The sequence below is a fragment of the Pteropus alecto genome, unplaced genomic scaffold (assembly GCF_000325575.1).
Source record: "Pteropus alecto unplaced genomic scaffold, ASM32557v1 scaffold131, whole genome shotgun sequence".
Classification (NCBI taxonomy): domain Eukaryota; kingdom Metazoa; phylum Chordata; class Mammalia; order Chiroptera; family Pteropodidae; genus Pteropus; species Pteropus alecto.
Window position 1 is genome coordinate 8,620,145 of NW_006434709.1, and position 18,724 is coordinate 8,638,868.

An 18,724-nucleotide genomic window follows, 5' to 3' on the forward strand; every position below is an offset into this window, starting at 1 on the left:
TCTGCTGACTTTAGGCTTCATATGTTATACTTTTTCTAGTTTTTTAAGATAAAGCATTAGGTTGTTTATATGTGCTGGTTCTTATTTTTGGAGATAGGCCTGTAATGATATGAACTTTCCTCTTACAAATGCTTTTGCCATGTCCCAAAAGCTTTGATATGTTGTACTATCATTATCATTTGTTTCTATGTATCTCTTGATCTCTCTCTTTATTTTTTCTCTGACCCAGTTATTCTTCAATAGCATGTTCTTTAATCCCAGTGTATTTGTGGTTCTTCCTGCTTTCTTTTTGCAGTTGATCTTTAGTTTCAAAGCATTATGATCAGAGAATATGGTTGGTATAATTTCAACCCTCTTATATTTGTGAGGCTATCTCTGTGTCCCAGTATGTGGTCAATTCTTGAAAATGTTCCATGTGCACTAGAGAACGATATATAAGGAGTTGTTTTGGGATGGAATGCTCTGTAAATGTCAATTATGTCCAGTTGGTATAGTGTGTCATTTAAGGATGTTATTTCCTTATTGATTTTTTGTTTAGATGATCTGTCCATATCCAACAGTGTGGTATTTAGGTTCCGTACTATGATAACGTTTTGATCTGTTTCTTCCTTTAGTTCTGTTAGTAATTGCTTTACATATTTCAGGGCTCCCTGATTGGGAGCATAGATATTAATAGTGTTACGTCTTCTGGTGCATGATTTCCTTTATCATTATGAAGTGTCCCTCAGTATCTTTCTTTATCTTTTTTATTTTGAAGTCTATTTCGTCTGATATTAGTACTACTACTTGTGCTTTTCTCTGAGTGCCATTTGCTTGAAATATCATTTTCCACTTTTCCACTTTGAGTCTATATTTGTCTTTGGAGCTGAGATGTGTCTCCTGGAGGCGGCATATGGTTGGGTTTTGTTTTTTGATCCAATTTGCAACTCTGTGCCTTTTTATTGGTGAGTTCAGCCCATTTACATTTAGGGTGATTATTGAAATAAGAGGTCTTATAGCCATTTTATTTTTTGCTTTCTGGTACCTCGGTGTGTCCATTGCTTCCTTGTCCTTGTGTTTTTGTTTTATTTTGGTTGGCTTTTGTGAGTTTTCCCTCTAGTTCTCCGTGTTTTATATTACATGCTTTAGTTCAGAATCTTTGTTGTGTGGTTACCATGATGAATATGTAAAGGACAGTTATATATATATACAGACATCCATTTTCTTCTACTTGTGTCTTATCTCATTCCCCTTTGCGAATATGGATCTTTAATCCTCCTCTTTCCAGTCATTGTTTTCTCAGTTTGTCCCTATAAATGCTGAACGTTCATTACTGTCTTGCTATAGCAATTCTCTTATTATTATTTAAGCTTATAATGCCCTGTTCTTAGAGTTGCACTCCTCTGCTTCTATTCGCCTGATAGTCACCTTACTCCTAATTATCTGTTTGTTTGTTTGTTTTTTATCATTTTGTTTTAGGCGGGTGACCCCTTTCAGTATTTCTTGTAATGCAGGCCTTGTAGTGGAGAATTCCCTCAATTTTTCTATGTCTGGAAAAGTTTTTATTTCTCCTTCATATCTAAAGGAGAGCTTAACTGGGTACATTATTCTAGGCTGATAGTTCCTTTCACTTAATATTTTGAATATTTGATTCCACTCCTTTCTGGCTTGTATGGTCCGTGCCAAAGATAATCTAATGGGTTTTCCTTTATAAGCTACTCTTTTCTTCTCTCTGGCTGCCCTGAGAATTCTTTGTCATTAATTTCTGATAGTTTTAATACAGTGTGTCTTGGTGATGGTCTTTTTGAGTTGAGTTAATTCTGTGAGTGTTCCGTTGACTTCTTGAATTCCAAGCTCCAATTCATTCCTTAGATTTAGGAAACTATTTGTCTGAAAATGCTTTCGAATTTCTGCTCCTTTTCCTCCCCTTTGAGAATGCCCATTATTCTTATGTTTTCTTTCCTGACAGTATCAGTTAGTTCTTGTATTTCTCTTTCATTATTTTTTCATTCTTTGGTTTCTCTCTTCTTCCTTCTGATTTATTTCTAGATTTCTGTTTTCGATATCACTGATCCTTTCCTCCATTTGGTCGATTCTTTTCAGTTTCTGAAATTGTTGATATGACTTGTTTCGGAGCTCACTGAGTTTTTCCAAAAGTACCATCCTGAATTCTCTATCATTTAAGTCACATATTTCTCTATCTTTAAGTTTATTTTCAGGAGATTTTTTTCTTTCTTTCTGAGATGCCTTGTCACCTTGGTTGTTAATGGTGTTTAATGGACTATTTCTCTACCTTGGCATTAATGGAAGTGTATTCTATTGTTTTTCCAGAAATATGATTTAGTATATAAAGGTTTCTCTTTAGCCTGTTGCAAAGAAGATGCTTTTCTTTTGGTTTCTAGTAGGTGATGTCTAAGCCTCTTGGATCCCTGCTTTATATAAACTGTTAATAATGCCTTTTGATTTTCTTGTAGATATTTAAAACTTTCTACCCTCAGTCTTAATCCCTGTCAGTATTAGCGACAGTTTCGGTAGCATTTGCTCAGATTCCCCTGCGGCTTAGTGGTAATTGGTCTCGGAGGGTATGGGGTTAGGGACCCTGTGGGTTGGGGGTTGGGGGTTGGGGGATGTGGCTCAGCTTGGTTTTGCAATTACAGTGGTAAAAATCAACTGTTGTTCCTCTGCAGTCCTGTCCCGCTTCTCTGCTTTTTGCCCTGATGATTGGGCCTTGGTGCCAGCTGTGTGGGGCTCACAGCAGTCACGGGCAGGGTTGTTAAGGAAACTCACTGCACCTTCTCCCCTCCCCCTCCTCCTACAGGGAGCTCTGGCGATTGCAAGAGGAATCTTCTTTATATCTCCAGTCCATCACCTGACACCCACGATTCTGACATTCTGGCGATTGCAAGAGGAATCTTTTTTATATCTCCAGTGCATCACCTGACACCCAAGATTCTGACATGTAGTGGCTCTTATGCACATATCTGACGCTCAGATGTGCTGGTGTGCAGTTTGGGTGTTTTTCGTTGAGTTTTAGATGTTCAGCTTATTGTTGTTTCAAGGGGAGAGATCTGGGGACGTCTCTCACTCCGCCATGTTTCTCTAAAACCCTCTTTTAACCTTTTTAAAAATTGTAAAATATAACATTCATAGAGAAAAGAATACAAAATAAGACTGTGATTTGTCAAAGTAAGTACTCCATTTAACCACTAACCATACCAAAATACAAAACATTGTCAGCTCCCCAGAAGCCTTCCTTATGATTTTTCTTAGTCACTATCTATCTCTTTGCTCTTAAAGGTAGAGACAATTTATATTTTTATGGTGATTACTTTCCTGATTTTCTTAATAGTTTTATTACCTATGTTGACATCCCTGAACACTATGATTAATTTTTGTCTGCTTTGTTAACCATGGAAGTGGAATCACATGCTATACATTCTTTCATGTCTGGCTACTTTTATTTGATGTTAAAATTTATATTGCGTGTAGTTCTATTCTGTTCATTTTCATTGTTGTATTACAGTTCTTTTAAAAATATACAAACATCCATTTTACTGGTGATGGACTTTTAGGCTATTAAATTAACGTGGTATCAGCATTCCTTGACATGTCTTTTGGTTCACAAGTGCATGCATTTTATTTGGATATATACCTAGAAGTGGAATTTCTTAATCACAGAGTATGCCTATATTTTTATGCATTAATGTAAGATTTTCCTGAGTGATTGTATTAATTTACACTTCTACCAGGAATATGAAAGTTCTCATTGTGCCACATTCTTGCAAACAACTGGTATTCTAATTCTTAGAGACTTCTGATGAAGGTATAATAGTATCTCATTGTGGTTTATTTTATATTTTTAATGACTAATGAGATTGAGCACTATTTCAGAGGCATATTAGCCATTTGGATATTTTTTGAGAAGTACCCGTTTTAAGTCTTTCACCTGCTTTAAAAATCAAATCGTTTGCCTTTTCCTTACTGATGTGTGGAGATTCTTTATATTTTGGATATAAGTCTTTGGTCTGACATATATGTGTTGTTAATATCTTCTTCCACTCTGTGGTTTGCTTTTTATTCTCTTGTGTCTTTTAAGAGCTGTTATTCCTCAAACTTAATGGTGTGTAATTTATCAAAAAATTTTTATGGTTAATGTTTCTATTTATGGTTGAAAAAAACCTTTCTTACCCTAAGGTCATGAAGATATTTTCCTACAGTCTAAAAAGTTTTATTGCTTTACTTTCACATTTTGATCTACAGTTCAGTTGGAATTGATTTTTGTGTATGCTATGGGTGAGGGATTAAAATTCATTTTCTTTTCTATATTGACAATTAGTGGTCCTAACACTCTTTATAGCAAAGGCAATACTTTCCCTCTTTTTTCTGCAATATCACTTTTGTCACAAATCATATGTCTTCATGTGCATGGGTCTAAGATCTTGTAGCTTATTCTATTAGTATGTTTGCTTAATCTCATGTTATTGCTTACCACCTTAATTTCTGATGCTTTGTAAGAAGATTTGCTGTCTGGTAAAGCAAGGTCTACCTTCCTGTTATTTTTTTTTAGATTGAGGTATAATTGACACATAACATTACATTAGTTTAAGTGTTCAACATAATGATTTGATATTTGTATATATTGCAAAATGATCACAATAAGTCTAGTTAACATCCAGCACCATTCGTAGTTAATAAGTTTTTTTTTTTGTGATGAGAACTTTAAGAACTATTCTCTTAGCCACTTTCAAATTAAAAATACAATATTATTAGCTTTAGTCACCATACTGTATTACATCCCCATTCCCTGTCATTCTTAAATAGTGTTTTGTCTCTTGGACCATTGCATTTGGAATCAGAGCCTAAAAATTCCATACTTAAACTATTTTTGGTTGCATTGAATCTATAGACCAATTTGGAGAGAACTGTCATCTTTGCAATATTGAGTCTTCCAATCTATAAATATGGTAAAGGTGTTTTTATTTACATGTTTTGTAATTTCTTTATAATTTCCTGTGTTTCTATGTAGAGGTGTTATATGTCTTTGTTACATTATTTTAGACATGCCATATTTTTTGATGTTCTTATAAAGAATATTTTTGAAAACTTTATTATTCTTCATATATAAAATATATGTATGTATAATTGTGTGTGTATGTACGTGTATAATGTATGTATATTGATTTATTTGTATTAACTTTTAAGCAACAATCTTGTAGAAATAGTTAATTCCAAAAAAGTTTATCTGAAAATTATTTTGGATTTTCTACCTACATAATCATATCATCGCAGAGTAATTTTGATTTTAATTCTTCCTTTCTAGTCCTGTGCCTTTTCTTTAGTTTCTTTCCTATTGCACTCTCTAGGTTCTTCAGTTCAAGTTGAAGACATTTTTGTTTTATTCCTAGTTTCAGAAGGAAAAATATTTACATTTCACCATTAGAATAGTATTCACTATAGGAATTATATAGATATCTTTGATTAGAGTACAGCTATACATCACACAATCTGTATTTGCAAATTTGTTTTTAATTTGTGTCCCTTGCCTGTCTCAAGGCTTAATATCTTAGTTCATTGTTAGATGGTTTGCTTAGGATTTTTATTCTTATGTTTAAATCACTATTTTTGTCACTAAAGCTACTATAATGTAAGCACATTCAATTTAGAAAAGAGTTGGAATATCGTGCAGGAAAAAAGAAACAGATTAATTATAACTTAGGCTGGAGCACTGCAGTAAGAGCTTAATTCAGTAAATAGTTGATATTGTAATCAGCATGTGGCTCTATAAAATATATTTGCCTTAAATGGATATTGATGTGACTAGAAATCAGAGGTAATTTGATATTTTTTAGGAGGAAGGATGAGATGGTTTATTAAAAACTAAGATGATTTATTAAAAAATTAATTTAGTGTTACAGTATTTGGGTTGCTATACCAAAGAGGTATAGAGCATGAAGTAAGATGATATTACTTGGATAGATGATTCTCTCTTTTCAGCAAAAAGCTAATATTAATTTTTCAGATTGATTTTATGTGTGTATAGTATATATGTGAGTGTGTATATATGAAATGTATATAGGTTAAATTAATCCAATATGGTGTAATCCTATTTCTTAGTTTATCCTTTTCAAAATAGATAAAATGTATGTAGTTTTAGAGGCAGCAAAATACAAAATTTAGATTCTTGTTAAAAGTGAAAGACGTATATTTCGCATATTCATTTTACATTGTCATCCTTCGTTTCTTTATAGATTAGAATATGGCTACATATCCCTGCTGTCATGCAGCACATTATTCCTTTTAGGACCTATGTTATCAGGTAAGTTTACAAACTCTTTTCTGCCTGAGTATCAATGTAATATGTTTAAATGATTTATAACATAGTACAGAATCATACTGTTTTAAAGTCCCTTGTACTCATGTTCTCTGGAGAAAAGCTTAATTGACAGTTTGATGTATAGTATTTTCTATGCATGCATAGGTTTGTATTTAATGTTTACTTTTAAGCAATTTATGTTGGACTTTTTTTTTTTACTTAAGTATATGGAAAGAATTAAAGAGAGTAACTGGTTACGTGGTATTCCACTATATTCAGTCAACAAATATATGCTAAGTATTATATTCTAAGCACTGGGGATATAGCAGAGAAGAAAATATTTCTCTTTTTGTGCAGTCTATGTACAAAATAAGTAAATGATATAGTTCATCAAACAGTGATGAGTATTACAGAGAAAAATAACAGCAAAGGTGGATTGAGAGTTGTAGAGGGTGAGTCGTAATTTTAAACACTGGAATAGAGAAGGTCTCATTGAGGATGAGGTGACAGTTAAGTTTTGTAAGTCTCAGCCTAGGAAGGAAACCTATGAAAAGGATAGAGAAGGAATTGTATTGATTAGACTTAGAGTTTGAACCATCAAGAGTTCTAAGGTTATATTTCTTGATAAGTTCTTTATACTTTTTCTCATTCATTTCAAATATTTGAGTGCCTTCTAATTTCCTGTTACTGTTCAAGTTGTTGGAGAAAAGTGTCAGGAAAAGAAACAATGACAAATGTTTTGCAAGTAAGGTAATGTGATAGGGAATATAATATGAGCCTTTTTGAAAGGTGGCATCTGAAGAACATGAATCAGCTAATCAAATGATAATTAGAAGGACATATTTCAGGTAGTAGGAATATAAAGGCATAGGCTTTGAGGTTGGAAAGAATATGACATATTAAAGAAACTAGAAGCAGACTTGTGTGGAATATAGTATGTAGGTATAATTATGAGTTTAGATAAGCAGGGGCAGATTATTCAGGACCTTCAAGCCATTGTAAGGAGTTTGGATTTAATTTTAGCAATGGAAATCTATTGAAGAGTTTTAAGCAGAATGGTCATGATGGTTTTTAAAAGATTACTTTGGCTTTTAAGTGGATCATAAATTATAGGGGGGTTGAAATAGAGAAGATAGAGGACCAATTGAAAGGTTAATGTATTAGTCCTGGAAAGAAATTATGGTTACTTGTGCAAGGATTATTCATGGCGATTTTTGAAAATTGAGTGGATGTAAGTGAAAATGAAACCAAGATTGGTGATTGTGGAGTTTAAGGAAAAGGGTAGTATAGTATCATGGATGACATTTAGCTCTCACCCCCCAATTTCTCTTTCATGCTATGGTGTCATTAACCAAGATGTGAAAGACTGGGAAAACTTAAAGACTTAATTTTGATATGCCTTTGGGACATTAAGTAACACTGGCAAATTGGGAGTTATAAGCCTGTAATTCAGAACATCATTAATTTAGGAATTGTCGCATAAAGACAGGACATAAAGACCATGGGAGTGAACAAAGTCACCTGGTAGGAAAATGTAGAAGGAGAATAGAAATGAGCCTAGGATGGAGCCCTGTGTCACTTTTATTGCTGGATAAGAACTGCACCTCCCCACCCCCCGCCCCCACACGCTGCAGCTTAGTGGTTTGAAATAACAGCTATTTATTGTTTCTCACGGTCCTCTGGTTGGCTAGTTCTTCTGGTCTGGGATGACTTGGCTGGAACTGGATGCTTTAGGGTAGCCTAACTCATATGTCCTGTGGCTGGCAGGGTGATTGGTCTTGGTGTGTGTGGGGGCGGGGCTCATGTATATCTTGCAGTTGGCTAGATGTCATTTGGGGTATTGACCCCAACTCTGTCTTTCATCCAGCAAGCTAACCTGGGCTACTTTTCTTTGTCGTGGAATAGTTTCCAGCAAGAGAGGGCAAGCTCAAAGGCTTTTCAAACTTCTGCTTATGTCACATCTCTTGATGCCCCATTGGCCAAAGGAAGTTTCAGGGCAAAACTCAGATTCAAGGAAGTAGAGAAATAAATGACACCTGTTGATGAGAAGAGTGGCAAAGTCACATAAATACTTCCATATAAAGTGATGGGAGGAATATGGGGTCCTTTTGCAATCCATTACAAGCCCAGAAGAGCCCTAATGTTGAAAGATTGGACAGAGAAGAGGAACCAACTAAATAGAATAGGCAGGACCCAAGAGGAAAACCAGTGGCTTGTGATTTTTGGAAGCCAAAAAAGAATAATGTTTAAAATGTACACGTTTGAAAGAATTTTGGCTGTGTAGGGGAGTAGATATATTGTTTATATGAAGTTAGCTGAAATTTACTAAAGCAGATGCTGTATACATGATAGGTATTAGAGAATAGTAAAGCTTTACTGGAGGTGCAGAATCCTATGTTAAATGACTTGACTCTGTAGTTGCTGATTTAAGTTGGCTTCTCAGCAAAGGACACACTGCTACAGGTCATAATCCTTGAAGCATCACTTAAAATGTTTTAAGTTTAGACTGTTAATACCAGGATGCCAGGTTCTGCTATTCTAAACATTTTGGAGGCATGGATCAAAGGAATATTATTGAATCATTGAATGGTTTTTAGAAAGATTTTGCAAGTTTTTGTATATGTTTTATTTCTGAAACATTTCAGGTATTTATGCAAGCTCTCTGATCAGGAGTTAAGACAGAGTGCAGCTCGCAACATGGCTGACTTAATGTGGAGCACAGTGAAAGAACCATTGGACACAACGTTATGCTTTGATAAAGAAAGCCTAGATCTTGCCTTCAAGTACTTTATGTCACCTACTTTGACTATGAGGTTGGCTGGACTAAGTCAGATAACGGTAAGCTACATTTGCTTTATTTTTGGTCATTTTTTATTCGCCTTTTAGACTATCATCATCACCATAATAATACCTACCACTTATGGAGCATTTAACTTTATACCAGGCATTGTGCTAAGTATTTTACATGTATTACTTCATATGGTCCTTACAAATAATTTCTGTATTTTCCATGTTTTAAATATGAGAGACTGAGGCTTAGATTTAGAAGGATTTATACCTTAGGTTTTTTTGATTTCAGCGTCCTTCTTTGTCACTGTTTCTTTTTTAACTCTTCAGTTTATATTTAGAGACCAATTTTTTCAGACCAATTTGGAAATTATAAGTAGCTACTTAATTCATTATCCAGCCAGAAGCCACAGATTAATTGGCCATAGGCCAAATTCGACTAACAAATGTTTTGTTTGGTTTGCACAGTAGCAAATACTGTTTTAAATAGGGAGAAGTCGGTATTATTGGCTTCTCTTGTGGGGTGAAGAGGAAGACCTGATATTTTTAAATCTTCTTGCATAACAACAATTTCCTAGAGCTAGGTAGTTAGTTGCATTCTTTAGAATGGATATGCTTCCTCTGGTTTACTAAGGTCTCCATTAGCTTTATTCCTTTATATTTTACGCTTGTTCTTATGGTGTGGTTATTCTGAAATAGCTAGATTTTACCCATGTATTGGACTTTGAAAATACAGAAAATACTTGTTGAAACATTTTCCCAAATTAAATCTTAAATGTGTTATCTACAGAGCCTTTCCCGAAATTCTATGTCTAGTGACGTATTATTGATGCCTTACATTAGATTTTTGTGTTTTTCCCTTATTCAGCTTTGTTTTTTGTAGGTTCTGTAGTAGAGTAAAGCGTAAGTATGACTTGTGGGATTAATTTATTTAATGTTTTAATATGAAAAAGGAAATAGCTAGACTCGAAGGTGTGTGTGTGTGTATCTGGTTATCTGTCTTAAAATTCATAATTTTGATCTGGTTATTGATTATGACCTATAAATATCAAACCATGTTTCTTGACCATTGCTAACATATATAAGAGTAATTTTTGGAAAACACTTTTAATTTCATTTTCTAATTATAGAATCAACTTCACACCTTCAATGATGTGTGCAATAATGAATCATTGGTATCAGACACCGAAACGTAAGTAGGAGCATTTTTTATACATAAGTAATACCATTTTAATATGTGGCTATCTACATGGTAAATAATTATGGATTTGATCGAAGTGTTTATTAGAAATTCTTTGCCTTGTGGCTTCATTTGTATTCTCAATAAGCTTTCAGAGCATTATATTGAAACATTTCTTCATATTTTTAAAACACATATGCCAACATTTGGACAAAATACAAAAGAATACTATTTAAATAGGAAAATATATTAGTAAAGAATACGGTACTGATAGTTTCAGAAAGCACACTTTATGCAGAAAAAGAAAAAACCTTATTCAGGATATATTATGAGGAAAACCAAGTTAATGTTGCTCATATAGGAAAAGTATTTTTATGGCTTAGAGATTTTAACGTTCTTGGAAATATGTATTCCAATATTTATTCCATTTAGTTGTCCTTCCAGTATAGGAATCAGTTTTCTGCTCTTAGTTGAACAGTAATATCTTCTGCTTGAACAGAGTGATAAAGTTAAGGCTTTAGAAAATTTTTAATTATATGAACAAGTCATAGTTTTGCTTTAACTTTTGTGCATTAATTTTAGTTCTGCCCTGTGGAGCTAATCTCAGTTTTACCCAGCTCTTCATGAATTTGAAAACTAGAAACTATGTCTCTTTACTCTTCTTCAGGCTAAAGAGTTGTTATTCCTCCAGTTTTTCTTCATAAGGTATGGTTTTTAGATTACCAGAGCAATCATTTACCTCTGGCAACATTTTTTGTCAGTGGTCCCCTTAAAATGTTTTGTCCAGAATTGGTCATAGGTTTATAAATTCTGGATTATACTAGGAGTGTTACTTTATATTTTCAGGACATTATATAGACTGTACCCAGAATATGTAAAACTACAGCTCTGGATTTCCATTCAACCCCTTAGTGCTCTCCCTTCTCCCACAATACTACCTAATAAAATCTTAAAATTGTCAATGTAGAAAAAAAATAACCCCACACGTCCAGGCTTGGATGTGTTTATGTTGCTGAAACAGTTGATTGATAGTAAGAAAGAACTTCATTTAAAAAAGTATAGGGAATATACATCCTATGGAATGGTTAAGAGAAGAGAGAAGAGAATAAAAGTTTTGAGAATAGTAGTAGAGACAATTCAAGTTGGGTAGAGAAGGGTGTGTATAGTGTGAGAAAATTGGAGCAAATAGAAAAAGTGATAATTGTTGGGGCCTGTGAATTGGGTATTTTTAAGCAGTTTTATTAAGGTACAGATACTGTATGTATATATAATAAAATTCACCTGTTTTTACAAAGGAATTTTAGTAAATTTAGAGTTGTACAACTGTCATCACAGTTCTCTCCTAGGACATTTCCATCACTTTCAAAATGATTCCTTTCACCCACTTGTAGTCATTCTTATTCCTAGCCCCACTAATCTACTTTGTCTCTAGATTTGCTCATTTGGGTATTTTATATAAATGGAATCATATGATAGTGGTCTTTTTCATTTGGCTTCTTTGAGTTAGTATACTGTTTTTCTTGAGGTTTATTCATGTTGTGGTGTAAATCAGTACTTTATTGTTTTTTTATTGCTGAATACTATTACATTATGTAGATATAACACAATTTGTCTATCTGTTTACCAGTTGATGGATATTTCGATTGTTTCCACTTTTTGGTTAGTATGAATAATGTTCCTTTAAACATTTATGTAGTCTTTTTGTGGTCATATGTTTTCATTTCTCTTGGTAGATACCTGGGATTATAATTACTCACATGTATGGTCATTTTATGTTTAACTTTTAAAGAAACTGTCAAAATGTTTCCCAGTGTACCTGCATTATTTTACATTCTCACCATCATTTATTATGTCTTTTTGATTATAGCCATTCTAATGAGTGTGGAGTGGTATTTTCATTATGGTTTTAATTTGCATTTCCCTAATAACTAATGGTATAGAACAGCTTTTTGTATGTTAATTATTCATTCTATTTCTTCCTTGGTGAATTGTTTGTTCACCTTTTTGCCCAGTTTTAAATTGGGGTATTTGTCTTGTCTTATGGACTAGCATATGATCTGTACTTCAGAATGTTTGAGTGTGCCTAAGAAGACTTTTTATTCTGTTATACGGACTGTTCTGTGAATGTTTGTTAGGTCCAATGAGTGTGTAGTATTGTTTGTCTTCTGTATTTTTGTTAAATTTTTGCCTGTTCTGTCCATTATTAAAAGTCGGATATTGAAGTTTCCAACATCAGTCGATATCAGGGTATCTAGGAGTTGATCCTCACTTTGTGAGTTTCCCTACTTGCTGCAATTTATTTGCAATCACAAAATCAATACTTGTGCTTTTACTGTGATTTGTGGAAATGCACAGAGAAGTAAAAATTTGAGTCTCACGACATGCACATTCTCAACTGAAGTCAATCAGGGCAGTGCACTGTGTTCTTGTTTTAGCATTGATACAAAGATGACTAGAGGATGAAAATGATAGGAGGCAGTGCAGAGTAGTGCAAGAAGCTCTGGCTCTAGGGCCAGTTGGATGGGATATGAATCCCAACTATAGCTCCTTTTAGTGGGGCAAGTCACCTAAGCACTTGTGAACCTCATTTTCTCTTTTGTAAAATAGAGAAAGTAGAATCAGCTAAGGTAAGTTGTTTTTAGGATTTAAGGTTCAAGGGTTCATGAAGTAATAGCCAATGCAGTGTAGCTACTTAATAGACTATAACTGCTGTGAGTAACAAGAATTAACTCTATTGGTTGTCTTTTTCTCGCTTTAGTTTACACACACACACACACACACACACACACACACACACACACACACACACACACACTCTCTCTCTCTCTCTCTCTCTCTCTCTCTCTCTCCAGCCATAAAAAAGAATGAAATTTTGCCATTATGACAAAATGCGTGAACCTTGAGGGCATTACACTAAATGAGATAAGTCAGACAAAGACAAATACTTTATGATCTCACTTATATGTGGACTTTAAAAAACAAAACAAAAGGCCCCCAAGCTCATAGACACAGAGAGCAGATTGGTGCTGTCAGAGGCAAAGGTGGGAGGCAAAATGGGTGAAGGGGGTCAAAAGGTACAAACTTCCAGTTATAAAATAAGTTAGGGGTATATTGTACAGCATAGTGACTACAGTTAATACTGTATTGCATATTTGAAAGCTGGTAAGTGAGTAGATCTTAAAAGTCCTCATCACGGGGGGAAAAAAGTTTTATAAGTATGTATGGTAACGAATGTTAACTAGATTTACTGATGATCATGATGTAACATATACAAGTATTGAATCATTATGTCATACGCCTGAGACCAATATGTTATATGTCAGTTACCTCATTAAAAAAATGAAGTTTTTTAAAAAAGAGGACCTAATAAAAGAAGGCAGTACTGAGATATAGAGAACCAAAATGGCATAAAAGATAGAGGCTCTCTTCATCCCTCTGGCAAAGTTGTGATGGAAACAAGGAGCAGCAGCAGGGAAAAATCGCCTGGGATCTTGATGAACAAGCCATACAACTAGAGAGAAATCCAAGGAAGCACCTTGCAACGCCAGAAAGATGGACGGGGCAAGGACGCGGGGCTGCCCGGTCTTCAGTGGCTGAGTGAGAAGGAGGGTGTGGCAGCAGCAGAAGCCTCTTAAAGGAGCCACGTCCGCAAACGGATTTTCCTAGTGACAGACCTGCTTGCTCTGAGCACCAGTACCGATTCAGCTACACGCAGAGGGCACCAGGGACTTACAGGGAGACATTGTCGGAGTGAGGGCTGAGGTGAGACTGGCTCAGTACAGAAGTGCCTGAGGTATCCATTGTTCCCTGTTGAGTCCTCCCCCTTACCAGTGTGCCAGGCACAGCACCGCCATAGCCCTGACGTCATCAAACTGGATAACATAGGTCGCTTTGCTCAGAGGATTCCCAGAAACCCCACCTCCCCCAACTCACAACCCCACCCAAGCCACATCCAGGTGTATCCTCAGCGGGTCAGGTGTTCCTTGCTGAGCAGTGCCTAGACTCACACTGGAAGCAGCTGGCCTCTGTTTCTGGTGTGGCAGTCTGAGGCAACTGTAAGCACAGCATCTGTGAATTGCTTGCTGAATCTTAACAGTGGCCCCGGAGAGGCAGAGGCTTGGGCTAAATTTGGCCTGCAGCTGAACCCCTCTGGACACTTGCTTCACAAATCCACACTAATAAGATCGGGAGTCTTAGGAGCTTTGCTTAGTACTTAGAAACAGACACGGAAAGGCAGCCAAAATGGGAATACAAAGAAGCAGAAACCATATGAGAGAATAGAACAGAGATCCAGATATAATGGAGTCAAGTAATATAACAGATGTAGAGTTCAGAACACTGGTTATAAAGATGCTCAATGAACTTTTGTTAAGCGTAGATAAATTCAGTGAGAACTTCAACAAAGAGATAAAAAAACATAAAAATGGAAATGAAAATTATAAAAGAGAACCAGTCTGAAATGAAAAACACATTATCTGAGATGAGAAGTATATGAAATGGAATAAACAAAGGAATAAACAGTGAATAAAGAAAAGGATCAAATGCCCTATCTAGAGGACGGGAAAGCCAGGTACACTCAATCAGAATGGCAAGAGATAAGATGCCAAGACTATAAAAATAATTCAAGGAGAATATGGGATACTGTTAAGGGTCTAAATATCCATCTGATCTGCATAACTGAAGAAAATCAAGATGTTGAACAGCCGTTTGAAGAAATAATGATGGAAAACTTCTCTAACCTGGTGGTGGAAATAGACATAAAGCCCAGGAAGCTCAGAGAATTCCAAATATCAGGGTTCCAAAGAGGCCCACACCAAGACACATAATTAAAATGCCAAAGGTTAAATACAAAGAAAGAATATTAAAAGCAGCAAGAGAAAAACAGTTACTTATAAGGGAACACCCATAAGACTGGCAGCTGATTTCTCAAAAGAAACTATGCAAGACAGAAGGGCTTGGCAAAAAATATTCGACAGGGTGAAGACCCAGGATCTACAACCAAGAATAATTTATCCAGCAAAGCTGTCGTTTAGAGTTGAAGGATAGATAAAGAACTTCCCAGACAAAAATAAGCTAAAGTAATTTATTACCACCAAGACAGTATTACAGGAAATGTTGGAGGGACTTCTTTAAGAAGAAAAAACATGTATCAAGAACAGGAATAAAGGATGGTAACAACTACATTCCTATCAACAAGTACCTCAAATGGGAAACAATTAAGTGCTCCAACTAAAAGAGTAGATGAAAAGAAAACAAGACCCCTACTTGCTGCCTATAAGAGACTCATTTCAGATTAAAAGACACACACAGACTAAAAGGAAGGAGATGGCAAAATACTGCTTTGATGGACCTAGAAGGTATTTAAGTCAGACAGAGAAAGATAAACACTATATGATTTCACTTATATGCGGAATCTAAGGAATGAAAAGAACAAACTACTCAAAAACAGACTCAAATATAGTGGACAATTTGGGGACAGAGAGAGGGGATGGAAGTTTGGGGGTGCTGGGAGAATGGGTTGAAGGGTTAAAGGAATACAAATTAGTAGCTGATGAATGGTCATGGTGGTGGGTTGGGGAGCACTGGCATAGGGAATACAATTTGCATGAATAAGTTGGAGGGTCAAGGAAAGGAGGGAGCAATTGGGGAGATCGTTTAACAAACTATATATATGCCTAACCAATGTACTGTATACTTGAAACTAATTAAAATGAAATTTTTTAAAAGCAATACTGAGAGGTAATTTTAATACCCACATGAGAGCCATGTCTCTTTTTTTCAGAGGGAGTGAGTTGGGGGGTGGTCTATGATGGCATTTTTATATAAGGGGAAGAGCCTCCTTTGCATTGCCCTGGCGAAAATGGGAACTTCAAAACAAATCTTAGTTCTGTGTAACATCTGTATTTAAAGGAGTTCTGCAAAAGGATTATAGTACACATTGTGTACCTAAAGTTGTTATGTAAGATTTGCATTTAATCAAACCCTCTGTCTTCTTCCAGTCAAAGGCAAACAGTAAGTCATGTTATTGCCCTAAGTTATACTTCTAAAGTGAACCACTCTAGGATGCACTTAATGTTAATGACATGCTCTTTTTACCCATTAAAGCAGGGGGTGATAACAATTTAAAAGAGGATTCAGGGGTTCAGTATTAGCTAGTTCAGTTCAGCGACTTCATAGAACATAAGTGCCATGAGTAACAAGAACTGCCTTTATTGTTTGTCTTTTTTTCCCTTCAGTTTTTCGTGTTTGGGGACATTTTTGTTAGGTTCATCTATGTTTATAGTTGTTCCTGATCATTTCATTCTTTTGTCATTACAAAATATTCCTCTTTGTTTCTTTAAAACATTTTTTTGGCTTAAAGTATATTTTGTCTGATATTAGTATAGCCATTGTAACCTTATTATGCTTATTATTGTCGTGGCATCTTTTTCCATTCTCTTAACTTCCACTCTTTTGTGTTTTTGGATCTAAAGTATGTCTCTTGAAGGCAGCATGTCGTTGGATTAAAAAAAAATCTAGCCCTACATTCTCTGCTTCGTGATTGGATTATTTAATTCTTTATATCTTAATGTTTATGTAGTTGGGTTCACGCCTGCCATTTAGCCTTTGATTTTCTCTGTCTTCTGTCTTTAATTTTTCCTTTATTGCCTTATTTTGCAATATGTAGGTCTGTCCTAGTATACCATTTTAATTCCATTGATTTTTTTTTATTGCTTTAAAATTTATTTTCTTAGTGATTGCTCAGTGAGTTATAATATGCATCTTAATTTATTACTGTCTACTTCAGATTAATAATAATTTTAGTAAAATATGGAAACATTGCTCTAGTATAGCTCTGTTTCTTTGTTTCTAATCAGAAGTCAGCTGTTAATCTTATTGTGGTTTCCTTGCACATACGTAGGTTGTTTTCACCTGCTGGTTTCAAGATTTTTCTCTTGGTCTTTGGCTTTTAACAATTTAATTCTGGGGTGTCTAAGCATGGATCTCCTTGTGTTTGTCCTAGTGGAGTTTGTTGTCATTTCTGAATGTGTAGATTAATATTTTTCATCAAATTTGAGACATTGTGGCCAACTTCAAAATTTTTTTCTGTTCCTCCACTTTTTCTGGGAGTATCATTATATGTATGTTTCCAGAGCCCTGAATCATTGTTATTGATAACGTCATCCAGTTTTATGCTTGCTTGGTTATAATTACAGTTCTTAGATATTATAAAAGTCTCTGGTCTCCTTTTAATGTCTTTTAGAAAACTGAAAGAATGAAGTTTATTTTTTAGAATTATTTTTAGTTGAAATTTTTTGTGTGATATGCAAATTGAAGGGTTGAATCATGGATTTTAGCTTCTGTAGGGCAATCCAGAAATAGGTAAAATATATCATTAGTAGTTTTATTTTAATGTTTTGTCTTTTGAGGCTCATATATCTAATTCAAAGCTTTTAAAACAATTTTTGAAATAAGTTTTTTATTGAGTATAATTCTATGGATAAGCAAAAATTATTCAATCTTTTTTTGTGTAATTTATGTAGATGAAAAAATTTGAAATCTTTTACTGCACATTCTACTTCAAAACCTGTTTTCTTCTACCCACAATATACCTATCACCACTTTTTTTATTAAATGTTTTTCTATAATAGCTGTTTAAAATTTTTTTTAAAGAAATAGAGAATCTGAACAGGTCTATATTAAAGAAATTTAATTGAAAATTTATAACAGAAATCACCAGATCCAGATACATTTATTTGTGAATTCTACCAAATATTTAAGGAAGAAATTACACCAGTTCTTTGCAATTTCTTTCAGAGGATAGATGCAGAGGGAATCCTGCCTTATTCTTTGAGGCCAGCATTACCCTATTACCAAAACCAGAGAAAGACATTATAGAAAAAGAAAATTCCATACCAATATTTTTCATGAACATAGATGCAGAAATCTTCACAAAATATTAACAAATCAAATATAACAATATATTAAAAAGTTATATACCTTGACCACGTGAAATTTATTTCAGGTATTGAAGGCTAGTTCAACATTTCAAAATCAGTTAATGTAATCCATCATATCAGTAGGCTAAAGAAGAAAAATCATAAGATCATATAAATAGATGCAGAAAAAGCATTTGACTAAATTACTCGTTTGTGATAAAAACTCAGTAAACTAGAAATAGAGAACTTCCTCAGCCTAATGAAGAACATCTACAAAAAACCTGCAGCTAACATCATACTTAATGGAGAGAAGCTCAAAGCTTTTTCATTAAGATCAAGAAAAAGTATCCTTCTCACCACTGCTTTTCAGCATGTTGCTAGAAGTCCTACCTAATGCAGTAAAGCAAGAAGGGAAAATGAAAGGTATACAGAATGGGAAGGAAGAAATAAAACTCTTTGATTGCAGATAACATCATCTATATAGAAAATCCGAGAGAACTGACAAACTTGTGGAGCTAATGAGCAATTACAGCAAGGTCGTAGGAT

The 18,724-nt window shown here is 34.6% G+C and overlaps 1 protein-coding gene across 1 annotated transcript in view; it reads left to right on the plus strand.

The window, feature by feature from the left end:
* Positions 1–18,724, plus strand: part of USP34 (ubiquitin specific peptidase 34) — a 202,965-nt gene that overhangs the window by 47,336 nt on the left and 136,905 nt on the right. Inside the window, exons 6-8 of the mRNA XM_015587514.2 lie at positions 6,228–6,295; positions 8,938–9,130; positions 10,210–10,271. Coding sequence (XP_015443000.2) covers positions 6,228–6,295; positions 8,938–9,130; positions 10,210–10,271 — 323 coding nt within the window. The remainder of the gene's footprint in view (positions 1–6,227; positions 6,296–8,937; positions 9,131–10,209; positions 10,272–18,724) is intronic.